The sequence below is a fragment of the Capricornis sumatraensis genome, chromosome 9 (assembly GCF_032405125.1).
Source record: "Capricornis sumatraensis isolate serow.1 chromosome 9, serow.2, whole genome shotgun sequence".
NCBI lineage: Eukaryota > Metazoa > Chordata > Mammalia > Artiodactyla > Bovidae > Capricornis > Capricornis sumatraensis.
Window position 1 is genome coordinate 72,564,353 of NC_091077.1, and position 26,113 is coordinate 72,590,465.

At 38.2% G+C, this 26,113-nt stretch overlaps 1 protein-coding gene across 3 annotated transcripts in view; it reads right to left on the bottom strand.

Annotated features, from left to right (window-relative positions):
* The window catches only part of GABRB2 (gamma-aminobutyric acid type A receptor subunit beta2), a 298,734-nt gene that overhangs the window by 170,764 nt on the left and 101,857 nt on the right, over window positions 1-26,113 (bottom strand). For all 3 annotated transcript variants that reach the window (XM_068980308.1, XM_068980307.1, XM_068980306.1), the window contains exon 4: window positions 13,895-14,115. In XM_068980308.1, coding sequence (XP_068836409.1) covers window positions 13,895-14,115 — 221 coding nt within the window. The remainder of the gene's footprint in view (window positions 1-13,894; window positions 14,116-26,113) is intronic.

Consider the following 26,113-nt stretch of genomic DNA (forward strand, 5'->3'; position numbering starts at 1 on the left):
GGAACCAGTGTATTTTTCCATGTCCAGTTCTAGCTATTGCTTCCTGATCTGCATATAGATTTCTCAAGAGGCAGGTCAGGTGGTCCACTGGAGAAGGGAATGGCAAACCACTTCAGTATTCCTGCCTTGAGAACTCCATGAACAGTATGAAAAGCAAAAAGATAGGACACTGAAAGATTAACTCCCTAGGTTGGTAGGTGACCAATATGCTACTGGAGATTAGTGGAGAAATAACTCCAGAAAGAATGAAGGGATGGAGCCGAAGCAAAAACAGCACCCAGCTGTGGATGTGACTGGTGATGAAAGCAAGTTCCAATGCTGTAAAGAGCAATATTGCATAGGAACCAGGAATGTTAGGTTCATGAATCAACGCAAATTGGAAGTGATCAAACAGGAGATGGTAAGTGTGAACATGGACGTTTTAGCAATCAGCGAACTAAAATGTACTGGAATGGGTGAATTTAACTCAGATGACCATTATATCCACTACTGTGGGCAAGAATCCCTTAGAAGAAATGGATTAGCCATCATTGTCATCAAGAGAGTCTGAAATGAAGTACTTGGATGCAGTCCAAATACGACAGAATGATCTCTGTTCGTTTTCAAGGCAAACCATTCAATATCACAGTAATCCAAGTCCATGACCCGACATTTAATGCTGAAGAAGGTGAAGTTGAACAGTTCTATGAAGACCTCTACGACCTTCTAGAATTAACACCCCAAAAGATGTCCTTTTCATTATAGGGGACTGGAATGTGAAAGTAGGAAGTCAATGGACCCATCTAACTGTTAGCAAATGAGACTTGCTGATTACAGGAATGTGATGAGTCAGTAATATTTGAGAAAAAGTTGGGCAGATTTTCTTTTCCTCTTTAAATGTTATCTAAAAATCAGCAAAATACAGCAGCAAAAAAAAATCCTGGATGATTTCCCAGGACTGCTAAATACACACTGCCTCAAGTATGTATTTCTACGGTCTAAAGAATGGTGTAATTCTGATTCTGCTATTTTTGGTTTGGATTTTACTTATTAATATTTGCTGACATCAGTCAGACTAAGATGACTGCAAATCACCAAAAGACTCCAGCAATAGCAGGAACAACAACAAGTGCTGGATTAGGAGTCAGGGAATTGAGATTAGCTTCGTGCTTTGCCATCAATTGTCTGTGTGACATTTGGCCCCATCACTTCCCTCTCTAAGCCTCTCTCTTCTTAGAAGGTGAACTTGAAGATGAGAGAAATTCTAAAAAAATCACTTTTAATATAAATAATTTTATTTATATGGAAAATAATGATCAAGAAATTTCTTTTAAAAATTAATTACAGGGACTTCCCTAGTGGTCCAGTGGTTAAGACTGTGTGCATCCAATGCAAGGGGCACAAGTTCATTCCTTGGTCAGGAAAACTAAGTTCCCACATCCCACAAGCTCCAAAATCACTGCAGATGGTGACTGAAACCATGGAATTAAAAGACACTTGCTCCTTGGAAGAAAATCTATGACAAAACTAGACAGTATATTAAAAAGCTGAGGCATCACAAAGATCCATCTACTCAAAACTGGTTTTTCCAGTAGTCATGTACAGATGTGAGAGCTGGACAATAAAGAAGGTAAAGCACCAAATAATTGATATTTTTGAACTATGGTGCTGGAAAAGACCCTTGAAAGTATCACAGACAGCAAGGAGATCATACCAGTCAATACTAAAGGAAACCAACCATGAATAATCATTGGAAAAACATGTTGAAGCTGAAGCTCCAATACTTTGGCCACCTGATGCAAAGAGCTGACTTACTGGAAAAGACCCTACTGATGGGAAACACTGAGGATGAGAAGAATGAGGCAACAGAGGATAAGATGGTTGGATGGCATCACTGACTCAATGGACATGAGTTTGAGCAAGCTCCAGTAGTTGGTGATGGACAGGGAAGCCTGGTGTGCTACAGTTCATGGGGTCTCAAAGAGTCAGATACAACTTAGCACATGAACAACAACAAGCCATTGACATGCGATGACATGCTCAGTCACCTCCAACTCCCCACAACCCCATGAACTACAGCCCACCAGGCTCCTCTGTGGAATTTTCCAGGCAAGAATATTGCAGTGGGTTGCCATTCCTAGGCTGGGTTGCCTAGTGGGTTGCATCTTCTTGACCACGGGGTCGAATCTGCATGTCTTGTGTTTCTTGCACTGGCAGGCAGATTCTTTACCACTGAGCCAACTGGGAAGCCTAACATGCCATATGCGTGGCCAAAAAAAAAAAAAAAAAAGGCTTTAACTTTTTAAAATTAAATTCAGCTCTTAGGGGGGATGTATGTTTTTCTTCCCATAGAGAAGAGGTAGAGTAAGAGGATTTTTTTCTTACTTAGAAGACTAATAAATCTAGAGTATAGGGTCTCACATCCTGGCCAAAAGAACCAATATTCTTACTAAAAATCTCTGTTATTCTTCTTGACAAAATGCATTCACTCAGTATATCTATGAAAATGAATTAAACCTATTAGGAAATCAAGTAAAAAATTAGATATTAATGTTTAGTATACTATATTTCAGTATGAGATGGCTATTCAGCTATTCACTTGCCTAATATCTTGTGGTAAAGCTTTAGGAGTAGAGGGAGAAGATAAAATTAATAAACCTTGCCTGTCTAAATCCATTACAGGCTAACATTATCCTTTGCCATTTTCCCAATGACAGAACATACATAGCAGGAGGTAGTTGAATTACCTTCTGCTTCCTGCTGAATCTTTCTTTAAGAATGTGAACCTTTAATCAGAAGTGACATGTTTCTGACCTAATGTTACATATGGGAGGTGTATAGACATATGAAGTCAAGGGCTCCTCCCTCATTCCAAAAGACAAACAGCTATTCTTAGATGGGTCAGAAGAGTAAGAAAGTCAGTCCTTCCATAAGAACTGTCCTAATCTGTATCAGTACATCTCCTGAGCCATTTATTTAAACAATGACACCACAAGATAAAACAGCACAAGTTTGAGATTATAAATTGAGTTGGAAAAAGCTTTGCTTGTCATTAAAATAGTGAGTAAATTTGAAATAGTAGTCCTTCATTTTATAGCAATAACACATATGTCACCTTATATCAAAACCACAAACCATATCCTATATTGGATAAAGAAATATATCCCAAACGTGTCTTATAATGGTTGAATAGTGATAGTCAGCAGAGCTTTATTGACATGATAATCATTGCTATAGAAAAATTATTCATTGTTAAAGAAAAAAAAAGATCACAAAATTCTATATATAATATGAATCTGTTTTATGATAAACTACCTATATGCTTTTTATCAGAAAAATGTCTGGAAGAGTATGAAGCAAGGTACAGGTATGGTTAACTCTGGGTGGTAGAATTAAGGGTTTGAAATTTGTTTAACAATAATTATGTAACATCGTATAATGGGAAATGGGTATTGTTTTGTTTTTGTTGAACAGTTTTAACAATGTGCTAAAATGCTTAAGATATAATGTTAATGACTTACCATAAATAATATGCAGTACAATTGGGATTCAGATTTCAAATTTTAATAAATATATACATTTTTACATTCACAAAAAAATGTCATTAGTGGATAATTCAGGTTTCTTGTATACCTGAATGCAATGATTTTGTTTTTGCTTTCTTAATGAATCAGGAGATTTATTTTTCAAGATGATAACTATGATTGCTAAGCACATCAGTACCACTTTAAATACTGCTTTACATAAAATAACATGGGAGTCTTAAAGTATATATGTTACAGATTACAAGATCGCATGTATTAAGACTTGAGGAGCTAAAATAAAATTTAGAAATAATTCATAGAGAAGAGTTAAAACCTATCCTACTCCAACTCTTCCAGAAAATTGCAGAGGAAGGTAAACTTCCAAACTCATTCTATGAGGGCACCATCACCCTTATACCAAAACCTGACAAAGATGCCACACACACAAAAAAGAAAACTACAGGCCAATATCACTGATGAACATAGATGCAAAAATCCTCAACAAAATTCTAGCAATCAGAATCCAACAACACATTAAAAAGATCATACACCATGACCAAGTGGGCTTTAACCCAGGGATGCAAGGATTCTTCAATATTCGCAAATCAATCAATGTAATTCACCACATTAACAAATTGAAAAACAAAAGCCATATGATTATCTCAATAGATGCAGAGAAGGCCTTTGACAAAATTCAACATCCATTTATGATAAAAACTCTCCAGAAAGCAGGAATAGAAGGACATACCTCAACATAATAAAAGCTATATATGACAAACCCACAGCAAACATTATCTTCAATGGTGAAAAATAGAAAGCATTTCCCCTAAAGTCAGGAACAAGACAAGGGTGCCCACTTTCACCACTACTATTCAACATAGTTCTGAAAGTTTTGGCCACAGAAATCAGAGCAGAAAAAGAAATAAAAGGAATCCAAATTGGAAAAGAAGAAGTAAAACTCTCACTGTTTGCAGATGACATGATCCTCTACATAGAAAACCCTAAAGACTTCACCAGAAAATTACTAGAGCTAATCAATGAATATAGTAAAGTTGTAGCATATAAAATCAACACACAGAAATCCCCTGCATTCCTATACACTAATAATGAGAAAGAAATAGAAATTAAGGAAACAATTCCATTCACCACTGCAATGAAAAGAATAAAATACTTAGGAATATATCTACCTAAAGAAACTAAAGACCTATATGTAGAAAATTATAAAACACTGATGAAAGAAATCAAAGAGGACACTAATAGATGGAGAAATATACCATGTTCATGGATCAGAAGATTCAATATAGTGAAAATGAGTAAACTACCCAAAGCAATCTACAGATTCAATGCAATCCCTATCAAGCTACCAATGGTATTTTTTCACAGAGCTAGAACAAATAATTTCACAATTTGTATGGAAATACAAAAAGCCTCGAATAGCCAAAGCAATCTTGAGAAAGAAGAATGGAACTGCAGGAATCAACCTCCCTGACTTCAGGCTCTACTACAAAGCCAGTCATCAAGATAGTATGGTACTGGCACAAAGACAGAAATATAGATCAGTGGAACAAAATAGAAAGCCCAGAGATAAATCCACACACCTATGGACAAAGGAGGCAAGAATATACAATGGATTAAAGACAATCTCTTTAACAAGTGGTGCTGGGAAAACTGGTCAACCACGTGTAAAAGAATGAAACTAGATCACTTTCTAACACCATACACAAAAATAAACTCAAAATGGATTAAAGATCTAAATGTAAGACCAGAAACTATAAAACTCCAAGAAGAGAACATAGGCAAAACACTCTCAGACATAAATCACAGCAGGATCCTCTATGATCCACCTCCCAGAATTCTGGAAATAAAAGCAAAAATAAACAAATGGGATCTAATCAAAATTAAAAGCTTCTGCACAACAAAGGAAACTATAAGCAAGGTGAAAAGACAGCTTTCTGAATGGGAGAAAATAATAGCAAATGAAGCAACTGACAAACAACTAATCTCAAAAATATACAAGCAACTTATGCAGCTCAAGTCCAGAAAAATAAACGACCCAATCAAAAAATGGGCCAAAGAACTAAATAGACATTTCTCCAAAGAAGATATACGGATGGCTAATAAACACATGAAAAGATGCTCAACATCACTCATTATCAGAGAAATGCAAATCAAAACCACAATGAGGTACCATTTCACACCAGTCAGAATGGCAGTGATCTGAAAGTCTACAAGCAATAAATGCTGGAGAGGGTGTGGAGAAAAGGGAACCCTCTTACACTGTGGTGGGAATGCAAACTAGTACAGCCACTATGGAGAACAGTGTGGAGATTCCTTAAAAAACTGCAAATAGAACTGCCTTATGACCCAGCAATCCCACTGCTGGGCATACACACCATGGAAACCAGAGTTGAAAGAGACACGTGTACCCCAATGTTCATCACAGCACTGTTTATAATAGCCAGGACATGGAAGCAACCTAGATGTCCATCAGCAGATGAATGGATAAGAAAGCTGTGGTACATATACACAATGGAGTATTACTCAGCCATTAAAAAGAATACATTTGAATCACTTCTAATGAGGTGGATGAAACTGGAGCCGATTATACAGAGTGAAGTAAGCCAGAAAGAAAAACACCAATACAGGATACTAACACATATATATGGAATTTAGAAAGATGGTAATGGTAACCCTCTATGCAAGATAGCAAAAGAGACACAGATGTATACAACGGACTTTTAGACTCTGTGGGAGAAGGAGAGGGTGGGATGATTTGGGAGAATGGCATTGAAACATGTATACTATCAGGTAAGAAACGAATCGCCAGTCTATGTTCGATGCAGGATACAGGATGCTTGGGGCTGGTGCACAGGGATGATCCAGAGAGATGATATGGCGTGGGAGGTGGGAGGGGGGTTCAGGATTGGGAACTCATGTATACCCGTGACTGATTCATGTCAATGTATGGCAAAACCAATACAGTATTGTAAAGCAAAATAAAGTAAAAATAAAAATTAAAAAAAAATTTAAGGGGATTAAACACTTCAATTTAAAGCAACAAAATAAAAGTGGCAAAATCCTCATAAAAAAAAAAAAGAAATGATTTAAAGGAATAATTATAAGAACCACTAAATAAGCCTGGCATGCTGCAGTCTATAGGGGTGGCAAAGAGTTGGACACGACTGAGCAACTGAACTAAAATGTAAGATTAGAATGCAGATCTCCTGATTCTCTGATCAGAGTAATTATTCATTAAATTTCTGAAATCTAGTAAATGACTTCTATTTTAAATAAATATTAAGTTTGTGCAAAAGTAATTTCAATTTTGCATTGTTGAACTTTGCCGTTTCATACTAGAATACATTATTAAATAAATGTGGTTATGTTATACACCATTTTAATGTGCATTTCATGCTTTATGTTTTTTGGTAGTAAATTATTATTTGCTATTTACAAGTATTTTAGACTATGGAAATCATGCTAGATGAAAAGCAAATTTGAGATATTTTCTTACTCAGGTTCATAATGGGTCATAAGGCAATGGAGACAACTCTCAGTATCAACCAGCATTTGGCCCAGGAACTGCTAACGAACACACAGTGCAGTCAAGAACTTTGCAAAGGAGACCAGAACATTGAAGATGAGGAGCACAGTGACTGGCCATCGGAAGTTGACAATGACCAACTGAGAGTATCTTCGATGCTGATTCTCTTACAACTACACAGGAAGTTGCCCAAGAACTCAACATTAACCATTCTAGAGTTACTAGACATTTGAAGCAAACTGGAAAGGTAAAAATGCTTGATAAGAGGGTACCTCAAGAGCTAATCTCAAGTCAAAATTTGTTGTTTGGAAGTGTCATCTTCTCTTATTTTATGCAACAACAGTGAGCCACTTCTCGATCTGATTATGATGTGCAATGAAAAGGAGATTTTATATGACAACCAGCAATGACCAGCTTAGTGGTTGGACCAAGAAGCTCCAAAGCATTTCCCACAGCCAAAATAGCACGAAAAAAGGATCATGGACACTGTTTGGTGGTCTGCTGCCCGTCTGATCCACTATAGCTTTCTGAATTCCTGTGAAACCATTACATCTGAGAAGTATGCTCAGCATACAATGAGATGCACCAAAAGATGCAACACCTGCAGCCAGTATCGGTCAACAGAAAGCGTCCTATTCCTTTCCACAACAATGCCTAACCGCATATCATTCAGAAGTTGAACAAACTGGGTTACAAAGTTTTGCCTCATCTGCCATATTCGCCTAACTTCTAGCCAACTGACTACCACTTCTTCAGGCATCTCAACAATATTTTGCAGGGAAAATACTTCCATACCCAACAGGAGGCATAAAATTCTTTCCAACAGTTCAACAAATCCTGAAACATGGATTTTTATGTTACAGGAATAAACAAACTTTTTTCTCATCGGCAAAAAAGTGTTGATTGTAATGATTCCTATCTTGATTAATAAAGATGTATTTAAGCCTAGTTATAATGACTTAAAATTCAGGGTCCAGAATCATAATTACTTTTGCATCAACCTGGTAACAATCGGCTGCTGCTGCTGCTAAGTCACTTCAGTTGTGTCCGACTCTGTGTGACCCCATAGACGGCAGCCTACCAGGCTCCCTCGTCCCTGGGATTCTCCAGGCAAGAACACTGGAGTGGGTTGCCATTTCCTTCTCCAATGCATGAAAGTGAAAAGTAAAAGTGAAGTCGCTCAGTTGTGTCCAACTCTTAGCGACCCCATGGAGTGCAGCCTACCAAGCTCCTCCACCCATGGGATTTTCCAGGCAAGAGTACTGGAGTGGGGTGCCATTGCCTTCTCTGTGACAGTCTAAATTATACCTATGTAACATTCTTTATGAAGTAATGTCAACACCAGATTAATTTGATTTCACTTGCTTTAGTTGCACTCATCAGCAGAAATTCTGTATTTTCTATGCCATTTTTCTTGAAGTGTTCTGAAAATAATTTTACTGGACAAATTTTATCTTGGAATTAAATATAATTAATCTATTTGAAATATTTGCTTTATAAATTGCTAGGAATTCTTCTTCCTAGACAGTGAAAAGTCTGTTGTCACCATTTCTACAGCTGGGCTAATCCCAAGAAAATATTTTTACCTCCAGCCATCTCTCTTAAAGAAATATATAAATAGTATCATAAAAGAAAGGAGGTATTTTATCTTATGATCACACTGGCATAACTGAGTTATCAACTAGCCAAGAGTGAAGGTAGGAATCTTTATTTAAGGATATTGTTACTCTTTAGTCATAAACTGTAAACTCAGACTTGAAAAATAACATTACTCATCACTTCTTAATTATCTGTAGATCTTTCAATACGGTTTAAAAAGCAGATGCTTGATAAGACATGATGAGAATAAAAAGAAAGGCCTGGTTTAAGAGAAAATATACAATGCTTGATCACATGAAAATTAGAGGGCATGCCACAAACGAGACAGTGGGTCTGTGGCTACAGGACACTTTTTAAAGGCTGTCACGGCAACTTGGGTCTCAAACCAGGCACCTACCCTCCTTTTTCATCTCAGGCTGCCAAGGCAATGGCTGGAGATAATTGGCTCCACTGTAGTTTTGTGATCTCAAAATGTTTGACAATCCTCTTAGTATTTTAGTAGTTCCCTTTTTCATATTAGACATATCTGACCTGGACCTTTCCCATCTCTTCAACTGACTTCCTCATTTCTGCTCCTCTTGTTCTTTTTGTTCAAGACAAAGGAGTGTCTTCAAAGAATCATGGAAAGATACCTGGGGTAAAATTCTACAACATAAAACTACTACCTTGATAGCAAAAGCTTTCTCTGTTCTAGGCTTCTGTTTATTTATCAAATATCCCCAGCATTCATTTATTTATCAAATATTAAGTAACATGGCATACTTATTATCTACAAATTACTGTGCTACTCCAAATATTTAATTTCACTTTCCAGACTGATGTCAGAATATCAATTTTTTATATTTATTAATCTCATTTGATTCAGAAGATGACTGGGTTATTAACATGACATTATTGATCCCCCTACCTTTTTTATTTATGAGGAAATTAAAACCTGAAGAAGATGCTTACGGCTAAATAAGAGGTCAAAGACAAAAGCCCAAGCTAAAACACAAGTTCTATTGCCATAATACTTTGTTAAGGAAATTGGCTGCACTGAGCAATTGTGTCTCTGCACAGCATCAGAACTCTGTGCTTCTAAAATGATAATCAACCTGAAGAGTAACGGAATGACAGAGTAAGCTGCTCATCCATTCTTTTGGCAATGGGGAAACAAAAATCCAATCAGAATAAAAACATGTTAATGCCCAACCTACAACAACAGCAATAACAACAACAATCAGGGTTTTCTCGGGGACTCAGACAGTAAACAATCTGCCCACAATGTAGAAGACCTGGGTTTGATCCCTGGATCAGGAAGATTACAGCCTGGTTGTCTGGAATCAAGGACCCTACCCACTGAGTACACATCCTCTACGGTGAGATGACCTTGTTTTCACATACAGCTACTAAAAGTACACGTCACATATAGGTAATTCTCTACCTCTAAGAGATGAGAAATACCATTCTCTGGCTGCAGACTTCTAAATCTTGAGTGCTATTTCCTAGATAATAGAACCAGAGATGCCAAGGCCATTTTTCTTTTCCAAATTTTATCACAAAAAATTTCAAACCTGAAGACAAGTTGAAAGAACAGCATGACAAACACCTGTATGAAGGTGAAAGTGAAAGTTGTTCAGTCGTGTCTGACTCTCTGCAACCCCAATGGACAATACAGTCCATCGAATTCTCCAGACCAGAATACTAGAGTGGGTAGCCTTTCCCTTCTTCAGGGGGTCTTCCCAACCCAGGAATTGAACCCAGGTCTCCCACATTGCAGGTGGATTCTTTACCAGCTGAACCACCAGAGAAGCCCAAACACCTGTATACTCACCATGAAATTAAAGAAACATTAATATTCTTCATACTATATTATCTTAAATATGTTTTAACACCTAAAAATTTCACTAAGGAAAATTTACAAGAGGCATACTCAGATCCTCTGAATGACTTCAATGACTTCTCCTCTAGCCCCCTCACCCCTGCCAATCTTTGTACATCTCAACAGAAGAAACACTTAAATCCTTAAAGGATTTTGCCTTGAACATGCATGACATTCAGCCCAGAGGATTTGTTCTACCCAATTTCTTCATCACTGCCTTGATATTTAAAGCCTTCATTGTACCAGTTTTCTATATCTAGGTCTTCATGGTTGCCTTTCAGCTCTCCTTATCCCAACTGATGAACCTTGCCTTTATCGGTTTCTTTGCAATGATCTGTTCTGTGCCCCATCATTATACACACCAAAAATCATACATTTGTAAACTGGGATTGGTGTGAATCTCAGAACCTAAAAGTGAACCTTCCACAGATGACTCAGGACTATAGTTCTTTAGGGACTTATTCTATCAATCAGAACAATGTCTGTATCTGTGGATCAATGTAAGCTATTTCCATCTCACTATTCTTTACCTTCCTTTTTTTCCTCTGCATGCTCTCAGGTGATTTCTACTATTCTTTACTTCCACTTGCAAGTACCTAAGGAGTAGGACAGAATGATAATAAAGAGCAAGATCTTTGTATTCAAACAATTATGCTTTCCTGGGCAGTAGCTGTGTAACTTGGTATACAAGTTCCAGAGCTGCTTCATGTAAGAAGTAAAAACCAATCAATCAACAAACCAACAGTGCCCACTTTGTAGGAATTAAAGTTGATATTAAATGAAATTATATAAGGAATGTTCTGGCACAGTGCCAAGTACAGACTAAATCCTTTAATGAGTACTAACTACTAATATTAATATTATTACTATTCTAAATGCTGTTGGAAGTCAGTCACTACTGAACATAGATACAAGTTAAATTTTTAGCAAACTAAGAACTGAGGTCAGGGTGTAGAATGACTGAGGTCAGGGGGTAGGTAAGTAGCAGGAGGAATTAAGCAGGTCTTAATCAACCCAACAGTAGTGATTTTAATTGAGTTCCTTTCACTTATTTATTGAAAAAATGAAACTTCTGCTGTTAAAAAGGGACATCCAGCCTGCATCAAATTTCAGCCATGAAATAAATTGTTCTATCAGCTAAGAACTGGAAAGAGATATATACAAATTTCCTGAAAAACCTCTTACCAATTTCATATTCAGAAGTAACTATACAATTGATAGAACAATCACAATCCATGAGCCTTCTTCAAGTAGAAATGTTAATTTTATGGACATCAGATGTGTTCAGGAACTTGCATATGTTGACAGTCCTTGTTGGAAGCAGGGCTGAGAGAGTGATGATTTACAGTAATAGTATTCAGTTGGTCTTGATAAGAATGAATGACCACCACCTTTTTTGTCTGATTATTGGCTTAATGCCTTAAAGACGCCATATTTATCACCTGTGCTGGCCCCCTCTTTTCCCTCTCAATTGTACAGACATTCTGGTTGCTGATTTTTCCCACCCATTCAACTTTGAATATGTGCATTCAGAATTCACTGACAATCTTCATTTAGTTTATTTATAGTGTAGGTGCTTTGCCAATGCTGGGTATAACAGAGAACATAACTGGTTCTCTGTTCTAAATGTGGGTATCATCAGGAAAAACGAAGAGAGCAAGATTATTTCTACATGATTGCTGTGAAGATCTGCTGGGCAAATGCATCCAGCACCGGGTCAGATGCTTTGCCAAAACTTGCCACTCCCTGCTGAATTAGTAACTTATTTCTGTGCCTCTCTCTGCCTTCTTCAGGATTCTGACTTCTCTCTGTGTGTAACTCTTAAAACATGTGAATTACAACCTCCACTGCCCATGTGGTCACCATTTTATCAAGGTCTTTGTGATGCCTTATGTTTTGTAATGGATTCCACAATATATATGCTAAGACAATTATTTCCATAAATCCGTTCAAATGCCACCACTTTGGTGGAGTCTGCAGATACTGCCAGTTAAATTGTTTTATTTTTCCTGTTTCCCTTTTTCCATAAGGCTTGTATGTGAGCAGTGCCTGCATCCAATCCATCTCTTTACTTTCAATGGCTGATGGAGTACAAACATGTTCTCTCTTTGCTTCCCTCTCTCCCTCCCTTGATAAACAAATACTATTCTCTCTACAAACAGGATAAACAAAGAAGCTGGCTTATAGGGATCTAAGACAATGAACCAATTAGGACACTGAATACAGCAGATAATGAAAATGAGATGTAACAGATAGGAACAATGCCAGAGTGAGAGGCATCCTAGGCTAACAGTTATGAGCTCTGGCTCTGAACTTAGAACAGGACTGGGATCGCATTTTCACTGTTTACTTTTCTGTGATATTAGACAAGCTATACCAGCCTTCATTTGAAATAAAGACCGTAACAGTTTTAACTTATGAGGTTGTTGCATGTCATCATAACTGTAATAACACATGGAGTGTACTAACTAATGTCTGACCCCTGACAAGTTTGTTCAATAAATGAATAACAATATTGTTATTATCATCACCATTATGATAAAGTCATCAAGTGTTCATGTAAAACAGAATATATCAGACACATTGAACATTACAAAATGTCATTTTTTTCCCTAATAATGCACAGGAATTCTTTACCCTGAGATGTTTTCAGAGTAAGAGAGATATCTTTTTTCTTCATCATTTTCCAGGAAAATAAACTTTTTATAGATGAAACTAATATTTCACAACTTATCCACCAAAGAGAGCAGAGCATCACAATCCTTTTCTGCTATAAAAGTGCATTTAATAGTGTCAATTCACTATTAATAAACATGAGATGATGGCTTTATTTATTTGCAAGTCTGATTACTCCTTGGAGGTGAGAGGACACAGAAAGCCTTCGTGTCCTTGGAAGGCCAGACTCAGTTCTGGCCTTCTCAGTTCTCGTCCATAAATCCGTTCAAATGCCACCACTTTGGTGGAGTCTGCAGATACTGCCAGTTAACTTGTTTTATTTTTCCTCACAGAGCTCAGGAACAATTCAGGAAACAGAGCATCTGCCACATTCAAACAAGCATTGGGCATTCAGAACTTTTTTCCACTTTAAAGAAACCCCATGTGCAAGCTATTTTAATATTGCTTATCCCTACCTCTTAAAGAAAGCAGCTTTAGGATCAGCAGCTGATATTGGAAGATAATTCAGAAAAAAACTTAGGCTTAGCTGGGGATAAGTCCCTTTGTAAACATGCTACCCTAAGCTCTCAGATGTCTATTGAATAGGAGGTTTAACTGCTTATCAGCAGAATTAAAGGAGGACTCAGGAAAATAGCACAATATTTCCCTTCAATAAAGAACAGAAAGTATTGTGCTCAGGAAAAGTTCAATATTGAAACGGTCACTACAGACCTGAGGCCATAAAGGACTGTCCCATCTGGATGCAGGCGGATCATACGGTTCTTGACGGTCACTCCGTGCACAAATGACTTCTTATCGTTCAGGAAGTATGTATCAGGCACCCAGAGTTGGTCTGCCACTCTATTGTCCAGAGTCAAGTTTAAAGGTATTACGTTATAGGACAGCCTCTTATCTCTCCAAGCTTGCTGAAAGTACATTGTCAAGGTATAATCCTGTGAAATTGAGAAGATAACAAAATAAAATAAATTGGTTATTTTGTACCTAAATGGAATTGGGAGATAAGGAAACACTTGAGTATTCACAAGAAAATATATCCAACCAAGTACTATAAACACATACTATTTACAAATTCAGTTTAGTTCAGTCACTCAGTCATGTCTGAATCTGCGACCTCATGGACTGCAGCCCGCCATGCTTCCCTGCCCATCATCAACTCACGGAGCTTGCTCAAACTCGTGTCAAATTCACATATTGGCAAATATTAATTTACTAAATCCATTCCAACTCAGTCCATACTATGCGATGGGCACCACAGTAAGTACAAAAGTGAAGAGAGCATATCCTTTTGAAATTTGCTATATATTACTCAGGAAGAGAGCTTCCCTTATGGCTTAGCTGGTAAAGGATCTGCCTGCAATGAGGGAGACCTGGGTTCGATCCCTGGGTTGGGAAGATCCTCTAGAGAAGGAAAAGGCTCTCCACTCCAGTATTCTGGTCTGGAGAAGTCTATACAGTTCATGGGGTTGCAAAGAGTCAGACTGACCAAGTGACTTTCACTCACTCAGGAAGAAAGATGGTAAGGAATAATTATTTAGTAAGTAATTTGTCTTTCTAAAAGAGGGTACTCAGGATTGCTTTTGGTGGGAAATAAATACAATAGCAAAAAATGGTCAATGAATTACAGTAGTAATTATAAGAGTTTATATGAAAATCTGTATCTGTCTAATCAAGGTGTGCTTCCTACTGGAGGTGTCATTTATATTGAGACTTATCGCATATAGCTTCCTACCTATCTAAACAATATAAGTTCAGTTAGTATTTCATTAGAATTTTAGAAATTCTGGATCATCAGACAAGTCTCCTTACTTTGGAGAAACAGTGGTTGTTATAAATTGAGCACTGGTCTTAGAGTCCCAGTCTCCAGCATTTCCTATTTCTAGGACGTAAATTTATATAACTTCTTTTTACTTCATTTCCATTAACTATAAATGGGGCTTTTAATACATCCTTGATCTATCAAAAGATTATTATGACAATTAAATGTGTAACTCAAATGTAATCTGTGAACTACAGAAAGCTATATATTATGAATAAAGCACTTACATACATCTTGTGACATGTTTTCTCCCTTAGAGGCCCATGGCTACAATGTAATTGCTCTCTCACCCTCATTTGAATGACTAAATGAAGGACTAAGTATTCTTTTGAAAAGGATAATTACCATTCTATTTTAAAATCAGTTCACAATGCCCTACTTGAGGGCTTAAAAAAAACAAAACTGGAATCCAGTATTAATCATCTCTGCAACCTCAAAGCCAGCACAGTCCTAGGGCACAAATAATGAATGAATGAATGAATGAATGAATGTTCAATAAACTAAGTCTATTGGATTTCTGCACATACCTGATTACTCTTGTGGATAAAATACACACTTCAATCTCTGTGAAGTCCCTGAGTTTCTCCAACCCTTGCTGAGATTTCTACATGCTAATATGGCTATGGAATTTTAAAATATGACTTACAAGATATTACCTGATAAAAGCATTAAACAGTTTCATAGGAAAAGTATAATCCTCTGGCAAAAATTTTAAATATTTCTCCTGGTTTCACAATATAAATTTTTATCTCATTTAGGAGTTAGTGTGGAGCTGATTTCTGAATGAGAAGTACAAAATCAAATAAATATTCTAACAGAAGAATATTAATATCATAGAGGGAGTCGGGCAAGACTGAATGACTAACACCCCTACACAAAAGATATGCCACCAACTCAATGGACAAGAATTTGAGCAAACTCTGGGAGATAGTGAGGGACAGAGAATCCTGGCATGCTGCAGTCCATGGTATCACAGAGTCAGACACGACCTAGCGACTGAACGACAACAAAAGTATATCAAATAACTGTAGGTGAAATTTTCTTGAGCGTGTTACTTTAGTCAGTGCTTTGAACTGTTTCATCAGACTCTAATTCTTAATAAAGAATTAGTCTGAGGATCTCTAGCATAGCATCTTGATTTATAATAAAAGCAAAGTTGAAGGTATGAATTATATAACTAGAGAAGAGAAAATGGATCAGACACATTTTTATACATCTCTGTGTAACAAATGGCCTAAAAACTTGGCCATAAATAAAACAAACAATTTATAGCGTGCTCGAGAGAACACACTTAGTGATTTCTAATTCTTAGACATAAAATGGAAAATTTTATTATTATCTCTATTATAAGATATAGCTACATAAGCCCTCTAAAGATTTAGGGGAGATAACACAGTTTGGAAGGTGCTGGGGTTTATCAGTCAGCTGAGATGTGTTAGGACAAAGGAAATTGTATTTTCTTTGGGGCTAAATAAATGGTGATATTGTGAGATCTTGAGTCATATGCTAACTCCTGTTATTTGTCAGCAAGGCAGTGTCTGCTAAGAAATGCTCCCAGACAGACCCTGGTGATTCTGCTAACTGTCACATCAATTTTCATTTCTTTTAGTTCTAAATGACACATCAAGACACTGTCAAGAAAAGAAGTTCCTGAATCAAAAAAATGCTATTGGACATAGAAGGAAGGAAAGGTTCTATGTTCTACCCTTTCTCTCCCGGGTCTTCATGCCCCCAGAATGAATGCTCTGAGCTTTTATGTAGAAAACATATTCTTTACACCTGGAGAAGACTCTTGAGAGTCCCAAGGACTGCAAGGAGATCCAACCAGTCCATTCTGAAGGAGATCAGCCCCGGGATTTCTTTGGAAGGACGGATGCTAAAGCTGAAACTCCAGTACTTTGGCCACCTCATGCAAAGAGTTGACTCATTGGAAAAGACTCTGATGTTGGGAGGGATTGGAGGCAGGAGGAGAAGGGGACAACAGAGGATGAGATGGCTGGATGGCATCACTGACTCGGTGGAGGTGAGTCTGAGTGAACTCCGGGAGTTGGTGATGGACAGGGAGGCCTGGCGTGCTGCGATTCATGGGGTCGCAAAGAGTCAGACACGACTGAGCGACTGAACTGAACTGAACAAGCCTACTTTCAGGAAGTTGTTCAGAGTTGGTTTATTCAAAATGAAAAAAAAAAAAAAAAGTAAATCAATTCTGGGTGCTCCACAGTCCATGGCATCACCATGCAAGAAGGACTCAGATAATCATAATCAAAACTAAAACCAATGAACTTTCAACGCCGAACAAAATGGAGTATGCCTACTACAGGCTGTCTTTCCCACTAATCACAACTAATCATCCTGGAAAGAATTAAAAAGCTACTACCTAAGGACGGTGCAAAGTAAAATCTAGTAGGCAGACTGGCAGAAAATCAAAATGTGAAGAAAACCTATTACAATGGTGAGTTTCTTATTTGTTTTTTCTTCCTTTCATCTTCTTAAAGTAATACACACTCACACAAACATAGCCAAAGTATTAATAAATGGAGAGACACACCAAGTTCCTGGATTTTAAGAAATGAGCATTGTTAAGATGTCAATTCTTCTCAAATTGCTCTATAGATAAAATTTAATCTCAATTAATATTTTAGTAGGATTTCTGTAGATATGCTGATTCTAAAATTTATATGGCAAGCACAGGAATGAGAATAAACAAAACAATTTCAAAGGAAAAGAATAAAATTGGAGGATTCACACTATCTGATTTCTAGACTTACTAGGAAACTACATTAAGACAGTATGACAGTGGAGTAATGACAGAAACACAGATCAATAAAACACTAGAATCTACAAATAAACACACATAAATATACTCAAAGATTTCTGAAGAAGGTAAAATGGTAGTAGATTTCAGAAAGCATAAAATTTTCAGCAAATAATGAGAATCAACTGCAGCATGCAAATGAAAATAAATAATTAAATAAGCAAATAAATAAGGAAACAAGTAAGCAAGGGCTTCCCTGGTGGCTCAGACCGTAAAGCGTCTGCCTGCAATGCAGGAGACCTGGGTTCGATTCATGGGTCGGGAAGAGCCCCTTGAGAAGGAAATGGCAATCCACTCCAGCACTCTTGCCTGGAAAATCCCATGGACGGCAGAGCCTGATAGGCTACAGTCCATGGGGTTGCAAAGAGTCGGACACAACTGAGCGACTTCACTTCACTTCAAGCAAGATAGCGTCTAAGATCTTGCTTTTGAGTATGAGACCCACAAATTCACTGTCTCATATGTGAAATTTGTAAATGTGACATTCCCACATCCCAAAGGTAGGTGGTCTCCAAACTTTAAAACTAAGTAATTATGTTAAACAAGGCTCTCAAAATAAAACAAAAGCACAACTGACAATTTCAATTGCTGCTGATGATTCAGAGCAACTAAAACTGCAATGGCAGGTGGGAAAACAAATAGTCAACCACCTGGAAAACAACTGGACAATTTCTTATAACGTTAATAGACATTTGCCATACAAGGCAGCAAACCCACTCCTGAGCACATGTCGAAAGCAGCTCCTGATACATGCAACATCATCACTGGTTTTCAAAGAAGGTTAAGTCAAAGAAGCAAGATTAAAAAAAAAAAATACATGATATATGATTCCATTATATGACATTTTGGAAAAACTTAGGGACAAAGAATAGATGAGAGGTTATCTGGGATTTGAGATGGAGGAGAGTGTGACCACAACGGGACAAAATGAAGGAATGGTCTGGGGTAGCAGAACTGCTCTGCATCTTAACTGCAGTGGCAGTTACACAACTAGATGAGTTAACTCATAGAATGATAAACCAAAATGAGTGCACCTTCTGTATGTAAATTTAAAAAATAAAATTTAAAACTGCTCGAGTAAAAACAAACAAGCCCATGATCTCTAAGATAAGACACGCTCAGGTTCTTACTCAGGTATTCTCACGTCCCTCTGTTGTCACCCTGGTTTAGGTGAAGGAGTCTCTGTTTCCAACTCAAAAGAAGAAAGTCAAGCTAATTAACTTAGAAATTGGGGGAAAAAAGAGCTGCTCTGACATCTGGAGACAACAGAGCCACGCTACAAAATAATTCACCTAACGCATACCAGGTAACATGATACCTCATCAGCCTTCCACTAAGCGGTTACAGATTCAGTTCTCCATGTGTACAATGAGACAACTGAACTAGGTAATTTTCAAGTCCATCTCTAGTAATAATATAATTCCATTCTAAGATATGCTTTGTCACACTTGTATTCAAATGCTTTTGCCTTTCAAAGTCTCCTAAATATCTAAAATACTTTTATAATTAATTCTTGCTATTTTTGTAATCCATTTCTAATACCAAGATTCAAAACCCTTTTATTTATTTGGTATAGTGTTCTATAAAATATATGGCATGAAATAATTTGTGTATGCGTTTACTATCTTTTCTAACTTTATTGTTTTGTGAATTGCCTTTTCTTGCTCTACAAACATTTTTCTGCTACATGTTTACTTTCTACAATTGGATATTGATAGATGGATATCTATCTATACAAAACATTTTATTTCATTAGTTTGCTATTTTCTTTTAAATTTATTTTTATAAGTAACTTTAGTTAAAAATTAGTTCAGAAGGCTTCTGTATACTTTTCACATTTTGCATAGTCTCAGAACAATATCAAACGACAATGTTAATATTAATATAATACTACTTACTAGACTTATCATGGGCGACTGTGACCGGCGCACTTAGCACTGCTGAGAGGAGCTACCCTACGCTCAAGGTCAGGGGCAGAAGCCGGGAGGACCTCATGCCCGAGGGGCAGCGGCCAAGAGGAGTTACCCCACGTCCAAGGTCAGGGGCAACGGCCGAGAGTGCCAGCCTGTGACAGAGCAGGAACGGTTGAGAGGAGCTACCAAAGTCCAAGGTCAGGGGTGGCAGCTGAGAGGAGCTACCCCGCGTTCGAGGTTAGGGGTGGCAGCCAAGAGGAGATAACCCACGTCCGAGGCCAGGGGAGGCGGCTGGTAGGAGCTACCCCACGTCCAAGGAGTGGTGGCTGCGCAGGCACAGGAGGGCCTAGAGAAGCTATTCCATGTTCAAGGTCAGGAGGGGCGGTGGTGAGGAGATAACCCTCGTCCAAGGTAGGGAGCAGTGGCTGCACTTTGCTGGAGCAACCGTGAAGATACTCCACGTCCAAGGTAAGAGAAACACAAGTAAAATGGTAATTGTTGCAAGAGGGCGTCAGAGGGCAGACACACTGAAACCATACTCACAGAAAACTAGTCAATCTAATCACACTAGGACCACAGCCTTGTCTAACTCAATGAAACCAAGCCATGCCAGTGAGGCCACCCAAGACGGGTGGGTCATTGTGGAGAAGTATGACAGAATGTTGTCCACTGGAGAAGGGAATGGCAAACCACTTCAGTATTCTTGCCTTGAGAACCCCATGAACAGTATGAAAAAGCAAAATGATAGGATACTGAAAGGGGAACTCCCCAGGTCAGTAGGTGCCCAATATGCTACTGAAGATCAGTGGAGAAATAACTCCAGGAAGAATGAAGGAATGGAGCCAAAGCAAAAACAGTACCCAGTTGTGGATGTGACTGGTAAAGAAGCAAGGTCCGATGCTTTAAAGAGCAATATTGCATAGGAACCCGGAATGTCAAGTCCATGAATCAAGGCATATTGGAAGTGGTCAAACAAGAGATGGTAAGAGTAAATGTGCACATTTTAGGAATCAGAGAAATAAAATGGACTGGAATGGGTGAATTTAACTCAGATGACCATTATATCTACTACTGCGGGCAGGAATCCCTCAGAAGAAATGGAGTAGCCATCATGGTAAACAAAAGAGTCCAAAATGCAGTACTTGGATGCAATCTCAAAAATGATAGAATGATCTCTGTTCATTTCCAAGGCAAACCATTCAATATCAGAGGAATCCAAGACTATGCCCCAACAGGTAACGCTGAAGAAGGTGAAGTTGAATGGTTCTGTGAAGACCTACAAGACCTTTTAGAACTAACACCCAAAAAACATGTCTTTTTCATTATAGGAGACTGGAATGCAAAAGTAGGAATTCAAGAAACACCTGGAGTAACAGGCAAATTTGGCCTTGGAATGCAGAATGAAGCAGGACAAAGGCTAATAGAGTTTGCCAAGAAAATGCACTGGTCATAGCAAACACCCTCTTCCAACAAACAAGAGAAGACTCTACACATGGACATCGCCAGATGGTCAACACTGAAATCAGATTGATTATATTCTTTGCAGCCAAAGATGGAGAAGCTCTATACTGTCAACAATAACAAGACGGGGAGCTGACTGTGGCTCAGATCATGAACTCCATATTACCAAATTCAGACTTAAATTGAAGAAAGTAGGGAAAACCACTAGACCATTCAGGTATGACCTAAATCAAATCCCTTATGATCATACAATGGAAGTGAGAAATAGATTTAAGGGCCTAGATCAGATAGAGTACCTGGTGAACTATAGAACAAGGTTCATGACATTGTACAGGAGACACAGATCAAGAGCATCCTCATGGAAAAGAAATGCAAAAAAGCAAAATGGCTGTCTGGGGAGGCCTTACAAATAGCTGTGAAAAGAAGAGAAGTGAAAAGCAAAGGAGAAAAGGAAAGATATAAGCATCTGAATGCAGAGTTCCAAAGAATAGCAAGAAGAGATGAGAAAGCCTTCCTCAGTGATCAATGCAAAGAAATAGAGGAAAAAAAACAGAATGGGAAAGACTAGAAATCTCTTTAAGAAAATTAGAGATACCAAGGGAACATTTCATGCAAAGATGGGCTCAATAAAGGACAGAAATGGCATGGACCTAACAAAAGCAGAAGATATTAAGAAGAGGGGGCAAGAATACACAGAACTGTACAAAAAAGATCTTCAAGACCAAGATAATCATGATGGTGTGATCACTCACCTAGAGCCAGACATCCTGGAATGTGAAGTCAAATGGGCCTTAGCAAGCATCACTACGAACAAAGCTAGTGGAGGTGATGGAATTCCAGTTGAGCTATTTCAAATCCTGAAAGATGATGCTATGAAAGTGCTGCACTCAATATGCCAGCATATTTGGAGAACTCAACAGTGGCCCACAGGACTGGAAAAGGTCAGTTTTCATTCCAATCCCAAAGAAAGGCAATGGAAAAGAATGCTCAAACTACTGCACAATTGCACTCATCTCACATTCTAGTAGAGTAATACTCAAAATTCTCCAAGCCAGGCTTCAGCAATACGTGAACTATGAACTTCCAGATTTTCAAGCTGGTTTTAGAAAAGGCAGAGGAACCAGAGATCAAATTGCTAATATCTGCTGGATCATTGAAAAAGCAAGAGAGTTCCAGAAAACCATCTACTTCTGCTTTATTGACTATGCCAAAGCCTTTGATTGTGTGGATCACAATAAACTGTGGAAAATTCTTCAAGAGATGGGAATACCAGACCACCTGCCTGCCTCTTGAGAAATCTGTATGTAGGTCAGGAAGCAACAGTTAGAACTGGACATGGAACAACAGACTGGTTCCAAAGAGGAAAAGGAGTACGTCAAGGCTGTATATTGTCACCCTGCTTATTTAACTTCTATGCAGAGTATGTCATGAGAAATGCTGGGCTGGAAGAAGCACAAGCTGGAATCAAGGTTGCTGGGAGAAATATCAATAACCTCAGATATTTAGATGACACTACCCTTATGGCAGAAAGTGAAGAGGAACTAAAAAGCCTCTTGATGAAAGTGAAAGAGGAGAGTGAAAAAGTTGGCTTAAAGTTTAACATTCAGAAAATGAAGATCATGGCATCCGGTCCCATCACTTCATGGGAAATAGATGGAAAAACAGTGGAAACAGTGTCAGACTTTATTTTTCTGGGCTCCAAAATCACTGCAGATGGTGACTGCAGCCATGAAATTAAAAGACGCTTACACCTTGGAAGAAAATTTATGACCAAACTAGATAGCATATTGAAAAGCAGTGACATTGCTTTGCCAACAAAAGTCCATCTAGTCAAGGTTATGGTTTCTCTAGCAGTCATGTATGGATGTGAGAGTTGGACTGTGAAGAAAGCTGAGTGCCGAAGAATTGATGCTTTTTTACTGTAGTGTTGGAGAAGACTCTTGAGAGTCCCTTGGACTGCAAGGAGATCCAACCAGTCCATTCTGAAGGAGCTCAGCCCTGGGATTTCTTTGGAAGGACGGACACTAAAGCTAGAAACTCCAGTACTTGGGCCACCTCGTGCAAAGAGTTGACTCATTGGAAAAGAATCTGATGCTGGGAGGGATTGGGGCAGGAGGAGAAGGGGACGACAAAGGATGAGATGGCTGGATGGCATCATGGACTCGATGGACGTGAGTTTGAGTGAACTCCGGGAGTTGGTGATGGACAGGGAGGCCTGGCGTGCTGCAATTCATGGGGTCACAAAGAGTTGGACACAACTGAGTGACTGAACTGAACTTACTAGATAACAGACCGTATTAGAGTATCACTGATGTATTCACTAATGTTCTTCTTCTGTTCCAGGGTCCAATCCAAGATACCACCATGAATTTAGTTGTTCTGTTCCTTAGCATCCTTCAATCTGTGAGAGTTCCTCAACCTTTCCTTGTCTTTGATGACGATAATGCTTTCGGAATATTGTTCAGTAGATCTTGTAGTAAGTCTGTCAGTTTGAGTGTGCTCATGATTAGATTTAGCTTACATAGTTTGGGCCAGAATATCACCAAATAACACTGTATCCATCATACAAGGGGTACATGATGACAATATGAACTGCAGGGAGTATCAACTGCAAGAAAATCCCACCAGTCCATCCTAAAGGAAATCAGTCCTGAATATTCATTGGAAGGACTGAGGCTGAAGCTGAAACTCCAACATGTTGGCCATCTGATGCAAAGCACTGACTCATTGGAAAGACCTTGATGCTGGGAAAAACTGAATGCAAAAGGAGAAGGGGATGACAGAGGATGAGATGGTTGGATGGCATCACCAACTCGACAGACATGAATTTGAGCAAACTCCAGGAGTTGGTGATGGATAGGTAAGCCTGGTGTGCTGCAGTCCATGGGGTCACAAAGAGTCGGACACGACTGAGCAACTGAACAGAACTGATGTCAATATGTCTTATTACTGATGAGGATATTAATCTTAAATGATTGGTTAACAGTGTATCTGCCAGGTTTTTCCACTGGGACATTACTATTCCTTTAAAACTAATAGATATCTTGGGGTAGGTACTTGAGAACTAGGAAAACAATAAGGTTATTAGGCTGACTTCTATAATACTGTGTTTTGGGGTTTTGCATATTTTCTAAATTTCTATCTCTCTTCTTTCACCTAAACCTGAATCAACATATTCAGTCAGCTGACTATGCTTAACTAATAAGACAAACCAAAAGTAGTAAATACTGATATAAGCCATTTAAGATGTTTTATCATTAAATAATGAGAAATATCTTCTTGAGACTCATTCTTTCTGCCTATTCCTTTCATAGACTAGTGGCATCATTCTGGCCACAGAAGGTGCCTATTTTCAGTACAGACTTCCACTCTGGATGGCAGCGTCTTATCCTGGTCTCAAGCCTGCAAGTTGCACTTGGATGGCATGTAATCCCACCTGGGCTTGCTTCAGCATTCTCCCTACCTTCATTAATGGCTATGGTTCTTAATATGCATTTTCTTCTCTGGAGTGCTCATCATTCCCAATCTATGTAGATTTCCTCTTTTTTGGCAATGCATGTTTATATATATGGACACAACTGTAAATGTAAATATGGCATTTTCCCCATCTTTGTGTGTGGTTTGTTTTTTTTTTTTTTTTTTCTTATTTCTCTATTTGGGGAGAAGACTGTGTTGGAGGGAAATGGGTTCACACATATTTGTTCTACCATCTGAGTAGACAAGGACACCCAAAAATTACTTTTGTAATGATCAGGGTTTAACGCTTATTTTCACCACTGATAATGTGTGGTTTGTGTAATTTACTTTACCTCTATTGCAACTACATCGTCAGGAGTTTGAAAATTGCTGCGGCTGTGCTAGATAGAATCTTGAGCTTTGGTGATTAATCTTGCTTCTTGGTCTTATATGTAACAATCTTGTCTTCAAAATTAGATAACTTCAGAGAAATCTCTACCTGCTCAGGATTTATAATTTTCAAGGATAGTATTTTTTAGCTTCATCTTAATTACCCATTGCTGAAATAATAACTGAGTCTAATATACTATCATGTGTTATTTTCCTCTAACTTAGCTAGTCAATCCTAAAGGAACTCAACTCTGAATATTCACTGGGAGGACTGATACAGAAGCTAAAGCTCCAATACTTTGGCCACCTGATATGAAGAGCCTACTCATTGGAAAAGACCCTGATGCTGGGAAAAATTGAGGGCCTGAGGAGAAGGGGGCGACAGAGGATGAGATGGTTGGATGACATCACCGAATCAATGGACATGAGTTTGAGCAAACTCCAGGAGATGGTGAAGGACAGGAGAGCTTGGCATGCTGCAGTCCATGGAGTCGCAAAGAGTTGGACATGACTGGGCAACTGAACCACAACAAGAACAACTGAACTAGATAAAAATTGAGGTTTTGAGCTAAGAATATGAGCTTCTGGCTTTTGTAAGACAGGGCTAAGGAAGCAAAAGCTGTGAACGGAAACTCTGAATGCAAATTTAACTTAATTTAAACATAATGCAAGTTTCCTGTGAATAAAACTCCATGACAGTTTGTTAAAACAGCACATTTATAACTTTCAGTATCATTTTCTGCATAGTCTTTTAATTTAGGGAATGTTTAGAAAAGTCTTTGTTTTTGTTTGGCTTTTCCACTATTCAAAAAGGTAACACAAGAGGACTGAATTCCAAAGATTAGGATGGAAGATTATTTCCTTTACTAAAAACTTCTGTTTTTACTCCCTCATGGGAGTAAACATTACTTCTGATGTAGAAATTATCACCTAAAAAACACCATAGTAAGCAGAGTGAGCACATTCATAGTAATTACATGGTAAGTACATTCTCAGCATCATAAGCTGTTATCCTCTTGGGAGCAAAGACTGTTCCTTATGCCTGTGTTTACAGTACTGTGCACAGTAAATAAATGGGA